Here is a 15172-nt window from a genome sequence, read left to right on the forward strand (position 1 = left end):
CCTCCCTCCCTCCCTTCCTTCCTGTCTTTCTTTTGTCTTTCTTTGTCTTTTCTGGGACCCTAATATATTCCTGTCACTTGATTTTGTCTTTTGATAACTAAGTTACTATTTCTAATCTGAAGACAAAGTGGATTCTGAATAAGATAACAAGGTATATGTGGAGTTCTGAAGCTCTTAACAGTAACTTTTGCTTTCTTCCTCATGGAATTTATTTTGAATGGTGGTCTTACATACATGTGGATAAGCAGAAGATCCTGATAGACACTGCCAAGGTCATGCCATGCCATAAAAGAAGATGGTAGTTTTCCAGGCACAGTGCATTGTGTTACCTTGCATATATGTGTTATATAATGCTTTCAACTCTCTGAGGTAGATACACTATTTTTTTTTTTTTTCATTTTGCAGAGGAGTAAATTAAGACACAACTATGTTAAAATTACTTGCCCAAAGCTCTTTAGTTAGTTTGAATCAGGAATTTTAATTAAATTGTTTAGAGAAAGAGTATCTAAAAATGCTTATAAGAGCACAGCATTCTTATTTTGAATAAATTTCAAAATTTCAACATTATTCAAATACATTTTAAAATATACTTGATTTGAAACCATAATTTTGGCCACAAAAATATTCTGGGGAAATTTGATAAGAGATATTGAGTTTATATTGTTTTTAAAACCTTTAGTAAAGTGCATATGAATAAAGCAAATGCAAATAAATTTTATTTAAATGATTTACATTTTATGCAAATTCAAGAAGTGTATATTTAACCTCCGTTCACATTTATGAAGTAAACAACAGGATAATGGCATGATTATATGCTGCAAGAACTCTGATAGCATTTTCCTGTCTTACTGGGATTAGAATTTTTCTAGTTTTAAATCAACTATTGGGAAATGCATGTGCTGTGCTTATAGTGAGTGGCAGATGTCATTAACAGGTTGCCATTTGTATGTGGAATAATTAAGTAGATGGTAACATGTATTTAATTGTTTGTTTGACTCACTTTAATATTTTCACTGAAAACCAGGAATTTCTGATTAGTTCTGTTGCCCTTTTAATCGACAACAGCTTTCTCCTCTCCTACTCACCTTGCTACCTGTGCAGATGAGTCATCTATCAATCAAGCCAACTTGTTACTAGAGGGAGAGTGGGAGGGGGATTTGCTTTTCCATTCAGGTTTCTAAACAGTGAGCACTACCACTTCTCATCAAAAGTATTTTTGGTATGTGTGTGTGTGTGGGCGGGGGGTGTTTGTAGCTTTGAGAAAAAGGAGATCAGGATGCTAGGAGGAAGGGGAGAGCTGGTGGCTGAGTAGTCTTTCTACAACAAATACCTACTGTATTTGTCAGACTATTGACTGGAGAATACAAGCAATAAAGTATAGCATTATTTGACATGTGTGTTACTGGTAAGTCTGCTACAATTCTAGGGAGCTGAAATGGTACAAAGTTATACATTATGTCTGCTGTCATGGAAACTGCCTCATCATCTTGCCTAAGGCTTCAGTAATAGCTCTCATTGTAAACAAATGTACACATCAGTAGGCTTCTGATCGTTTGCATATATAAATAAAGAGAAATGGGCAGGTCTCAGTGGCTCGTGCCTGTAATCCCAGCACTTTGGGAGGCCGAGGCAGGTGGATCACAAGGTCAGGAGATCGAGACCATCCTGGCCAACACGGTGAAACCCTGTCTCTACTAAACACACACACACACACACACACAATTAGCCAGGCATGGTGGCGGTCACCTGTAGTCCCAGCTACTTGGGAGGCTGAGGCAGGAGAATGGTGTGAACCTGGGAGACGGAGGTTGCAGTGAGTCGAGATTGTGCCACTGCACTCCAGCCTGGGCTACAGAGCGAGACTCCGTCTCAAAAAGAAAATTAAAAAAAAAAAAAAAAAAAGGGGAGAGAGAGAGAGAGAGCGCGCGCGCGAGAGAAATGAGCATTTGAGGTTGATTGTAGTAGTAGGGAAGACTGGAGTGTCCCTAGAAATTTTATCAAATTAACTCAGGCTCTACACTCAGTTCAATCTTATTTTTTTATGAGGCCCACGGGATTGGAGACACAGTCAGAGGACGGCTTTAACGTGAGATTTACTAGGTACAAAAGGAAAGCATCACGCATCTGAAACAAATGTCACTGTTTTATTTCTCTTATGATTGTTACATTTCTACTAATTCATCAGCAAGCTCTTGAGAATCAGGGGAGAAAATAATCTAATTTTCAAATACGATACTTCCTGAGTGAAGACACCAAGCACAAGAGTGTCGAGGCAGACAATACTTCTACCAACAAATTAAATATTTCATGCATTGCATCTTTTCCAATCTCTGTTCCAATGCTCTCTGCATTTCTTTTTTCCGAATTGATTAACATTTTGTATTATATAAAGACAGTGAATTCCTTTCTTCATTAGAATTCTTACCATGTTTGCCATCTTGATGCCATTAGATGGGAAGCACTTTGCTTTCCCAGCAACCAAGGGTAATATGTTTGGAACTTATATGTAATTTCTATTAATAATAACACAAACAACACTATATGACACTGACTCTATATGCCAGGGGCTGCTCTGCTTATAATACATTAGCTTATTTAATCCTCACCACAGCCCTTCTGAGTAAGTACTGATACTGCCACCATACCACAGAGAGGTAAATGTATTACAAACAAACACCGCGGAGAACATTTTAAGACATTACGTGCAAGTCATCTTTAGAAACGAAGTTTAATTAAACATGATTTGATCCTTTAACTTCTTGACTCTATTAAATTCTGATAGGCAATTAAAAGCAACTGAATTCCCTCGCCCCTTACTACTTAGCAAAGAATTATATGAGCTCTTTGCCATGAAGTTAATTTGTTCAGACATTTTCTGGCATATATATAAATCTGAAAATAATCTGGAGAAAGTTATTAAAGACTACTTTCACACTTATTAAAGATTCTTCTTGTTTTAGCTGTGCTGTTCATTGAAAAAATATTGAAAAGTTAAGCACTTATTTCTAAAAGTGATCAGTGTAAGTGGCCAGGTTTAGACATGCTAACAAAGTCACTACTTCATCAGTAATAGAATTATGTTGTACTGAGTTACCAAGACAGTTATCCCAACTCTCCACTTAGCTGTTAGTCACAATTTCATATGTGGTAGCCTATGAAATTTATTTTATTGATTGACCGCACATTTCCCTTATCTCCTCTACTCCAGATCCTCCATGAAATGATGGAAGAAATTGACTATGATCGTGACGGAACCGTGTCTCTGGAGGAATGGATTCAAGGAGGAATGACAACAATTCCACTTCTTGTGCTCCTGGGCTTAGAAAATGTAAGTATTTCCACAGAGGAGGGTGGCCTGGTGGTGAGTCAGTGGGGCTCTCTATTACACATTTTGATTACAAATTGATCTGACCATTTTCTACCATGAAGCATGTAGTGAGTGCCTGGAACTTTTAATAAGTATGCCACGGTGCAATTCGACAGTAAATCCTTGTGTAATAAACTTGCCACACACATATTGATTCACTTTAGGTATTACTTTAGGATCAAAATATTTTCTCTCTCTTTTGTTTTCCTCTATTTAAAGGGCAATCTAGTGTTTTAAGTTACTGACCTCCTTATATAAAGCAAGAGACTCTCCAATATTATTGTATTTTGCAGTTCTTGTGGTGCTTCATTATTTCAATGTTCCTCCTACCTATAAAGGTAATCTATTTTATTGATAATTGATACTTGAAGGAGGCAGTTAAATATCTGCGGTGGTTTAAAGAATAGTGGTACAGAAGTCATTGCGGTTTCTGCCATTAAAAGTAATGGCAGAACCTATATAAACACCAACTTATATAAACGTAAGTTTTCTTGAATCAGCAGCAGCCAAGTTCTCATTCTATGCTCATCAAAAGTTTTCTTGGAGTAGTTCCTCTAGATGCAGTTAAATACCATTGTGAAGGAATAAAATAAATCAACCTAAGATGAGAATGTAATATAATAATGACGTTGAAAGCAAATCTTGCTGACCCAGCCTTGAAGCAGATTTTAGTCATTGTTAGTTTAAAATCTGATGACATCTATAGTGGATGCTAGATTTTAAATTCAGCATTAATAGTTATATAATAATTTGATATAATATGTGTACAATAACATGTCTACTTAATTTCAAAGAACGTTGGGGTGGAAAGCACAATGACATTGTAATATTTAGAGTTTTAAGGTGTAAGACTATAGTATTCACCACTTTGCTGTCAAACCCAAAACTTTTCGTACTTCTTGTTACCAACTGAAACAATTTTACAGATTCAAGACTATATCATAATTATTCAAGACACCAAATTTTAAAAGTCATTTCTCAAGATATCTTACTGTCTGTGTTTGTAAAACATATGAGTGTATATAAAATATGTTGGCACGTATGGGTTTAGGAATATATAAACGGGCTTTAGGAATATACAAATGAGCTAAGGGTTAAGGAATATGTATCAGTTTAGGAATAAATAATGGGCTTTAAGAGATCACCGTTTGTTTTCTTTTTTACCTGGGTCTTCAAATTCTTCTAAACTCAGTTGAATCTTACTTTTCATGAGGCCCATGGGATCTGAGACATGGTCAGAGGGTGGAAAACAATAAAATACTAATAGGTGACATATGGAAAATTACCCTTAAACTAATTTATTTAAACCAAAGATAATATATATATATATATATATATATATATTATCTTTGGTTTATATAAATTAGTTTAAGGGTAATTTTCTATATGTCACCTATTAGTATTTTATTGTTTTCCACCCTCTGACCATGTCTCAGATCCCATGGGCCTCATGAAAAGTAAGATTCAACTGAGTTTAGAAGAATTTGAAGACCCAGGTAAAAAAGAAAACAAACGGTGATCTCTTAAAGCCCATTATTTATTCCTAAACTGATACATATTCCTTAACCCTTAGCTCATTTGTATATTCCTAAAGCCCGTTTATATATTCCTAAACCCATACGTGCCAACATATTTTTATATACACTCATATGTTTTACAAACACAGACAGTAAGATATCTTGAGAAATGACTTTTAAAAATTTGGTGTCTTGAATAATTATGATATAGTCTTGAATCTGTAAAATTGTTTCAGTTGGTAACAAGAAGTACGAAAAGTTTTGGGTTTGACAGCAAAGTGGTGAATACTATAGTCTTACACCTTAAAACTCTAAATATTACAATGTCATTGTGCTTTCCACCCCAACGTTCTTTGAAATTAAGTAGACATGTTATTGTACACATATTATATCAAATTATTATATAACTATTAATGCTGAATTTAAAAATCTAGCATCCACTATAGATGTCATCAGATTTTTAAACTAACAATGACTAAAATCTGCTTCAAGGCTGGGTCAGCAAGATTTGCTTTCAACGTCATTATTATATTACATTCTCATCTTAGGTTGATTTATTTTATTCCTTCACAATGGTATTTAACTGCATCTAGAGGAACTACTCCAAGAAAACTTTTGATGAGCATAGAATGAGAACTTGGCTGCTGCTGATTCAAGAAAAACTTACGTTTATATAAGTTGGTGTTTATATAGGTTCTGCCATTACTTTTAATGGCAGAAACCGCAATGACTTCTGTACCACTATTCTTTAAACCACCGCAGATATTTAACTGCCTCCTTCAAGTATCAATTATCAATAAAATAGATTACCTTTATAGGTAGGAGGAACATTGAAATAATGAAGCACCACAAGAACTGCAAAATACAATAATATTGGAGAGTCTCTTGCTTTATATAAGGAGGTCAGTAACTTAAAAACACTAGATTGCCCTTTAAATAGAGGAAAACAAAAGAGAGAGAAAATATTTTTGATCCTAAAGTAATACCTAAAGTGAATCAATATGTGTGTGGCAAGTTTATTACACAAGGATTTACTGTCGAATTGCACCGTGGCATACTTATTAAAAGTTCCAGGCACTCACTACATGCTTCATGGTAGAAAATGGTCAGATCAATTTGTAATCAAAATGTGTAATAGAGAGCCCCACTGACTCACCACCAGGCCACCCTCCTCTGTGGAAATACTTACATTTTCTAAGCCCAGGAGCACAAGAAGTGGAATTGTTGTCATTCCTCCTTGAATCCATTCCTCCAGAGACACGGTTCCGTCACGATCATAGTCAATTTCTTCCATCATTTCATGGAGGATCTGGAGTAGAGGAGATAAGGGAAATGTGCGGTCAATCAATAAAATAAATTTCATAGGCTACCACATATGAAATTGTGACTAACAGCTAAGTGGAGAGTTGGGATAACTGTCTTGGTAACTCAGTACAACATAATTCTATTACTGATGAAGTAGTGACTTTGTTAGCATGTCTAAACCTGGCCACTTACACTGATCACTTTTTAGAAATAAGTGCTTAACTTTTCAATATTTTTTCAATGAACAGCACAGCTAAAACAAGAAGAATCTTTAATAAGTGTGAAAGTAGTCTTTAATAACTTTCTCCAGATTATTTTTCAGATTTATATATATGCCAGAAAATGTCTGAACAAATTAACTTCATGGCAAAGAGCTCATATAATTCTTTGCTAAGTAGTAAGGGGCGAGGGAATTCAGTTGCTTTTTAATTGCCTATCAGAATTTAATAGAGTCAAGAAGTTAAAGGATCAAATCATGTTTAATTAAACTTCGTTTCTAAAGATGACTTGCACGTAATGTCTTAAAATGTTCTCCGCGGTGTTTGTTTGTAATACATTTACCTCTCTGTGGTATGGTGGCAGTATCAGTACTTACTCAGAAGGGCTGTGGTGAGGATTAAATAAGCTAATGTATTATAAGCAGAGCAGCCCCTGGCATATAGAGTCAGTGTCATATAGTGTTGTTTGTGTTATTATTAATAGAAATTACATATAAGTTCCAAACATATTACCCTTGGTTGCTGGGAAAGCAAAGTGCTTCCCATCTAATGGCATCAAGATGGCAAACATGGTAAGAATTCTAATGAAGAAAGGAATTCACTGTCTTTATATAATACAAAAATGTTAATCAATTCGGAAAAAAGAAATGCAGAGAGCATTGGAACAGAGATTGGAAAAGATGCAATGCATGAAATATTTAATTTGTTGGTAGAAGTATTGTCTGCCTCGACACTCTTGTGCTTGGTGTCTTCACTCAGGAAGTATCGTATTTGAAAATTAGATTATTTTTCTCCCCCTGATTCTCAAGAGCTTGCTGATGAATTAGTAGAAATGTAACAATCATAAGAGAAATAAAACAGTGACATTTGTTTCAGATGCGTGATGCTTTCCTTTTTGTACCTAGTAAATCTCACGTTAAAGCCGTCCTCTGACTGTGTCTCCAATCCCGTGGGCCTCATAAAAAAATAAGATTGAACTGAGTGTAGAGCCTGAGTTAATTTGATAAAAATTTCTAGGGACACTCCAGTCTTCCCTACTACTACAATCAACCTCAAATGCTCATTTCTCTCGCGCGCGCGCTCTCTCTCTCTCTCTCCCCTTTTTTTTTTTTTTTTTTTNTATATATGTATTATTGTTAATAGGTATGTACTTCTACACTTAAAAATTTTGTGAAACAGTATTTCCTTGTACCTGAAGTTCCTATACTACACATAACTGAGTATCTTTTTGTAATGGTATTTGGCATCATGATATTTATCTCTATAAGTATTTATTAATTGTTCATGTACCTTATGACAAAAAAGCATTATGTAAAACAGACTACTGGGAGAAAACAAAAGAAAAACTGACAAAATGTTGACATTTTAAGGTTTAATGTATACTTTATCCTGAAAAATTGTGTTCAGATAACTTTAGTCTGGAAATTCTAATAATAAGGGTTCCCTACAAGGACGTTTTATGTTTGTAATGCCAAACTTTGTATATTCTAAGCATTTATGGAAATTTTAAGATGAGAGAAGGAGGGGAGATGCAGGAATGAGCAAGTATATCATCTGGTAGTTGAGGGTGGGATAGAAAAGTGCAGAAAGGGACAGTCAGATGGCTATATTTTAAATATCACAAGAGATTTTTTGAAAGATGTTTTTCATTGGAAACTATTGCTGATACATTATTTTTTATTTAATTTATCACTGTAGATATTTGTGAAGTTATAAAAATTAGCACAGGTAATAGAGTCCACAAATCTATATGATTTAACTCAAAGTATTTTAAACCAATATAATGCCTCATTAGCTTCTAGTGTAGTATTATTTCAATTGTAAGGCGATTCTATGCATGTAATGTGCACTCTATTAATTATACATAATTTACCTTCTAACAGTATTTTAAATTTTTTTTTTTAATGTTTTAGTTAAAAGGGAGTGTTTGGAGCTAAATAAGAGAAATCTATTAAGAGCTTTATGATAGCAACAGAGCTGGGTTCCAGAGTTGTGTTTCCAGTGATGGCCGCTAGATGGCAGAGCCACATTGTTTAACCTTAAGAGAGCACCTTAAATCTGAGATTAGATTCTGCCCTCGCCCCATTTCTGTGAAGAACAACTTTAAAAGAAGAAATTTCCCTTTTCTTTCATCTTTGTGAAAAAAATAAGCCACCCACATTTTAAGCTGTCTTTTAATAAAATGTATAAGCCATATAATCATGGGTAATGATCACAAAATACAGCATCTATTTGTTAGAAAGAACTGTTTAACTCTAAGGCATGGTAATTGTTTTAAAAAGCGGGAATGACACCGAGACAACTGAGTGATGAGAGCCTTTTTTAGTAATTGAGATATATTTCCTTTCTGTAGGCAGTTAATGTGTTACGTTATTACCTGGAGAGAATTTGATTCATGAATCTATCCCTTCACCTTTGCTTATTTAATTGAAAATCTAGATACTGCAGTTTGAAGTTGGCCACTTATTGTAAAGCTTGTCATGTTAGGTTGTCCTATATATTATTGTCTATTGTCAATTATGAGCTCGGGGAGTAGGTTCTAAATGATAGTGCATATAAAATACCGCAGTGTATTTGAAAGTGACTGTGGTATCCTAGCCAAATTACACAGAAAAGGAAGTAGTCCTGGGAGAGTAATCTTCACTTCTAATGTAAGGCACAACAACAGCTACGATTTCAGTGCAATTTATTTTTCTCTATCAAGAGTAGTTTAAAAGCTAGCCTTTTTTTTTTTTTTTTTTTAAAGAATATCTGTTTTGGTACCAAAATCAGAAATGGAGTTGATGGGGACCAGATTCTACACCAAATAGTAGAGAGTAAGATCCATTTCTTTTCTCTTAGGAGAGGCTCTACAAACTTTACAAAATACAAGAAAGATTAAACAGTCAGAAATGGTATAGAGTGTTAGTGTATCTTACATTTGAAGGAAAATCGAGAATTTGGATGGCTTCGTGATTCTGATTACCACAATAAAAATTTATACCTGAGACTTATTCATTCTTCCTTCAGAATTCATCTCACTGGAAAATTGTTTTTTAAAAAAATATCCCATGTAATTAAAACACTTTGTTGAATAACTTTATCTAGAGGTAGATTCTGTTCCAGTGATTGGAAACTGTCTGCAGAGGAGAGATATTAAATAATTTTGGCTGTGGGGCCATAAGGTTTCTGCCACAACTGCTTAACTCTGCTGTTCTAACACAAATGCAATCACAGAAATTATGTAAATGAACCAGAAAAGTTATGTTTTAATAAAACTCCATGTGCAAAAACAGGTTGCTGGACAGGTTTGACTCAGTGTCATAATTTGCCAACCGCTGATCTATCACCAATTTCTCAGATTAAAAAACAGAAAAAGTTTTTAATTTATTTTAAATAATTTGGAAGAAAGGAGTTTAATACCTTTTACTTGGCAAAATCAGACAGCCACAGCAAGACATGAGGACGAACAGACAGAAAGCATAGGAGCAGTGAACGTCATCAAATTAATCAAATAACAGACCCTGGCTCTGTTATTAACTTACTAGGTCATTTTGTGCCAGGCAGTTGCTCTCTCTGGAAAAATGAAAAGTTAGTCAAGAAGAGAAGTTAGTGTTTCCTAATACTCTTTCAGTCCAAACATTCCTTTTCCTGCATGAACGAGATGATTAACAATGCTTCAATTTCTGAAATCTCTAATTTTGGATCATCATTTAATTTTTTTTCAAGGAAAATTCCTGAATTTATATTATAGGGAAAAGAGAAATGTACGTTTAAGCAGTGGCCTAGCTTGAAGTAGCGATACCTTAACTTGTTGTTGTGGATTGTTGCACCCACATCTAGCCTGCATGGTTTCTGGATGGTTTATATTTCGGTCTCACTATATGTGTGCAAAAAATCCTGGTCTTCAATTCTTATAGGTCATTTAAACTTTGCCTTTGATTGAGATGGTTTAGGACACATTTTTTGCTTGACTCTCAGTAAAGTAATATGCGAAGTTTTCTCTGATGAAATTCTTGAGCGATGGAGAATTGAAGACAACGTACTCTTGGTAGATTAAATTATATTTTGGAAGCTGATGTTCAGCACATCAATTTTAAAAGTTTTAATTTGGTTAAGAGTTTTCTTCTGCTGTCTATACTTTGCTCAATGTAGAAAGCAGTTACACAACTAGATGAATGCAAAATTACTGAGATTCCAGATTGTGTCATTTAAGAAAATGACTACGTGGTGTAACCTGCTGTTGATTTTGCATTTGAGCCTCAAGAATGGCAGGTGACCTTACAATGTGTGGTCTGGAGATGAACAGTTGATGACAGCTCCCACTCAGAATTTTTAAAACTTTTCTCCTGCATTCCTCTTTGCCCAGGCCTAATAGAAAGCTCATCTTTTGTCTAAAGAGAACTTATTTCACATTTGGTCGTAATTTTTTTTTGGAGACCTTGAAACAAAAAGTAAGGTAATTTAATAGTCTTTGTTATTTAATGAGTTGGAGGTAATTATTTTAACTTATCATATATATAATATAATAATAATATGTGTGTTTGTGTATATATATATATATATATATATATATATATTATATATATATATATACAAAAGTTAAGTCATGTTGAAACATAAACTAGGGTGTTGGGGGGAGAGAAGCCATATGGGTTAGGACATCAGTGAAATTTCTCCTTGAGTCTTCTGAACAAAAATTATTTATAGTAGCCCTACTTCACTTGAACATTTTATGTGATCTTGGAAGTATTCATGGAAAAACTAAAACTTTAGAATCACTAGGATAATGAAATAGGTTTTAAAAGTTCTAAACAGCATTATTTCCTTTGAAATATCCCTTTGCCTTCTAGGGAACTAAGAGTTGGGGAAAAATGTAAAGTTCCTTCTCAGCATGGAGTAGCCTAGGATTCATTAAGCATTTCTCTGTCATAAACACAGACCTGAACAGCTTCATTACAATATACAGTGTTATGTCTGGTGATGAAAAAAGAGCACATTTTAATGAAATAAAGTGAAATTTTAGGTATTTTTCTCAGTTCTTTTGGCTGAAATATTGGGATGTTACACAACCCCAATGAGGGTAATAATATTTGCTGTTTATATAACACCAGTCTTCTGAGAAACCAAATTAATTTCACAGGTATTGTATAATGAAACCTCACACCACAGTCCGGAAAAGGGAAGTGGGTACTTTCCTTTCATTAGAGAGGAAAATAGGAAGAAAGGTGAAATGGCTTATCTACATTTTTACAGTAGGCTAGGAATCAAGCCTTTCTGGATGCCCTGCTTATTTCTGTTTTATAAAAAATAAATTCCCTTTTTTGACAATAAATATATATTCGCAATGGAAGTACTAATAGGAATGTGTTCTACTGGCTGATAGAATCTAAGGGACAGATTCTTTCTCTCCCCGTTAAGTTTACATTCTAAGTAAGATAAACAAGACAAGACATGAAAATAGAGAGCTGGAGTATAATTTGTACTGCTGAGAAGTAATTGGCTCCTGGTTTCAATTTCTTCTCTTAAAGAAGTCACATACATATTTCATCCCTTGCATATTTTGGCAATGTATCCAGCTAAGAGCTATAAAGCTATTTAATTTGTTTTTTTGGTAAAACATTTTATGCCTGAGTAATGGATTTGTACATCAGTTGCAGCCTGTAACATGGCTAAGTGTTCTGATTGACAGAACACCCACGTTCACACTTGTTTATTTTTTGATAAGGAAAATGCCAGCTAACTTACTCCATATGTGCTCTTCAAAGGATGAAGCTTATTCACATGTAATGGACAATCATTTAAAAATAAAATGACAAGAATTACAAGAACAGTAATACGTACGAAAATTCGATTTTGTCCTTTTACTTAAAATGTTTTAAAGCACTTAGCTACTACTTTTAATTTTAAAATATTGATTTAGTTTGTAAAATATTAACAACCCCATATTTAATCTTTCCACACAAGGACGTTTAAATATTATTTGAGGGGATATCAATTTTAAAATATAGACAGTTTTGAAAATATAGCAAAATATAGCAAAGTTAAATATATAAAGTATTCTATTCACATGATAAAGCTACTAGAAATCTATGACTCACCAAACCAAAACAGGAGATTCAGAAATTTCTTAGGTTTTGAAAGAAAATTGGAACACCTGTGTTTTCTGAAGTTTTCTGTATGACACCTGCGTAGCTGTATTTGTTGAGACCTTTGTGAGCCTCTTGTCAGAAAGGTAAATCTGGGCAATGTCAAGAACTGTAAAGGGTTTACATTTTACAAAATTTACCCTACTGGAAATTAATGTGTTAGCTTGCCACAGTTTTATGGATGCTGCCAGAGGACATGAGACTCCTGAGTCAGAGACAATGGACTTTGTTATTCACAACAAAGAAAGTAACAGGAGCTTCACGTTTGAGTTCACCTTGCCTCCCAAATCTCGTGGGAACGACAGAGTGGGACCCAAGTAATGATTGTACACAGCATCAAGTTTTGGAAACCCTGACTTAGGAAAACTAAATGAATTATAATGTGTAGGAAACGAACCCATTTAACCTTTGCCTACAAGAGAGAGATTATTTTTATTATACTATAAGTATAGTAAGCAAACCAGCCCTTACCTCTGGAGGGAGACATGTCTCTATTGTCCAAGGCTAGGCTGTTTGTTACTCAAACATCTTTGAAAATATAGTCTTAAGAAGAAAAAAAAAGAAAGGACAGTGCTTCGGCTTTCAAAACATGAAGAAATTCAAGAGACCCACCGAGAATTATCGCCCAGGAAGCATTTCATTAATGTTTCATGTTATGATGCAAATTTGACATTTCTGGTTCTAATGTAAGAACTAGTTACTGTAGATTTTCTCTAGTATTACAAATTTAGTGGTTTGTGCCTTGACTGGGAATAGGAAAGGTAGTTAAGATCATTATTATTAATATTTTATTATCAAGAGAAACAAGATGATCTGAATATATTTATACTGACTCACTACTACAGGACTAATGTTAATGCCCAAGCACTTAATAGGTGCTCAAAAATTATTAGGTGAATGTGTTCTGAGAAATACGACAATTTGGCTAACCTGAAAAATTATGACAAATAATGTTTTCAATAGAATACCAATAAATGTTTATCTGTTTGATTTAATTTGGTGATTAGAGTACAAAAAGTACATGTTAATGGAGAAAATGATGGTAGCAAAAGTAATGATATATAATAATTTCATTTAATATCTTGACCTTCTTGTAAGGAGTTCAAGGAATTCCTAAGCATCATATTATTTAATTTTATTTTAATCTTGAACAATGCAGCTCTGATTAAACACCTACGCGAGTAGCTATTATGATACAGAGAGTTTCACTCAGAAGAGAAAAAAATGAAGTGTTTTGCTAAAGTGGGAATTAATTTAAACCTAAGTTTGTATTGTGGCAAATAACTATAGTGATTGTTATAAATAATAATATTAATACAGTTTTAATATTTTTACCTTCTTTCTGTGAGATTAAAACTACTTGTATTTTATAAGAGGGGGTAAACAAAATGGTAACATCATTAAATCCTTTAAAAAGTTTACCTTTTAAAATACACTATTTCTGGCATACTCAATATATTAATATAAATTGGAATACAGTATAAGGACTCCTGGAAGCCCTAGAATGTCACCAATAACTTATCTTTTAGTATTAGTTTTCCATCCCATCCCATTTCTCTGCCACCTTACATGACCTGATCACCATCATGAATTTTGTATATTAAGTAAGCAAGGGTTAATGACGTCTTTGCAAGTTTTTATTTATCAGGCTCTTCCACTGAAGGGTGTTTTGCCTTTCTCTTTATTTATTTGTTTGTTTATGGAATTCTGCTAAGGATAAAGTATTTAAAGGAGAGGCAATCACGTCCCTGATCCATTTGGCAGGTCATGACGATGACCTGGGGTATGCTGTTGAGCTGTTAATATTAGACAAGAATTTGTGGGTTGCTATAGCATCGGTGATTTGTTAGCACTATCTCATTTCACTGGAGCACATGTGTTTTTCTAAAGGCTCTGCGGTGATCTTGGAGAAAGTCAGGGATGAAGCAACAGATTGTCTTCACATGCTTCGGTCCAGCTCTGAATTTTATTGGCACTTACATCTTTCACTGTTTATTTCATTAAGTGAAATCTGTTTCTCTTACGTCCCATGCAGAATGTGAAGGATGATGGACAGCACGTGTGGCGACTGAAGCACTTTAACAAACCTGCCTATTGCAACCTTTGCCTGAACATGCTGATTGGTGTGGGGAAGCAGGGCCTCTGCTGTTCCTGTGAGTACATTTGCTCTGCCTGGACATCATCTCCTCGAGTGAGGAAAGGTTGATTTTATGGAATAGTCTTATTTGTAGATGGAGACCTAAAATCCGATCCAGACTGTCTCTGTACATGTGATTTACATTTTCCTGTACTGTGTTTTTGAATGTTTAGGTTACTCTAATTTCTTTAGTTTTGGAAAAACCTACCCTTGGAAAAAAATGAAGGACATTTTCCAAGTCTTCCGCAATTTTCTTTCCACTGTAGTTTAATTTATTCATGTTTCCCATTTCTTCAGGGATTATTTTGAAGATTTCTACTAGTTTTTCATATTTACATCTTATTCATATGTATCCCCCTCTCCCCACATGTTAGTCACTTTATTCACATGAGCATCTTATAATGAGTTGCTTCCTTTGGGTATTTTGTAAGTTACATTAATTGATTAAAATAGATTTGCACTAAAATTAAGAAATCACAAGATATACAAACTAATTTTAC

At 34.2% G+C, this 15172-nt stretch overlaps 1 protein-coding gene across 3 annotated transcripts in view; it reads left to right on the top strand.

The window, feature by feature from the left end:
• DGKB (diacylglycerol kinase beta) overlaps positions 1–15172 on the top strand; it is a 780654-nt gene that overhangs the window by 226952 nt on the left and 538530 nt on the right. For all 3 annotated transcript variants that reach the window (XM_017889062.1, XM_017889064.1, XM_017889063.1), the window contains exons 8-9: positions 3209–3328; positions 14571–14688. In XM_017889062.1, coding sequence (XP_017744551.1) covers positions 3209–3328; positions 14571–14688 — 238 coding nt within the window. The remainder of the gene's footprint in view (positions 1–3208; positions 3329–14570; positions 14689–15172) is intronic.

Source organism: Rhinopithecus bieti, unplaced genomic scaffold, assembly GCF_001698545.2.
Source record: "Rhinopithecus bieti isolate Rb0 unplaced genomic scaffold, ASM169854v2 scaffold_16834, whole genome shotgun sequence".
Classification (NCBI taxonomy): domain Eukaryota; kingdom Metazoa; phylum Chordata; class Mammalia; order Primates; family Cercopithecidae; genus Rhinopithecus; species Rhinopithecus bieti.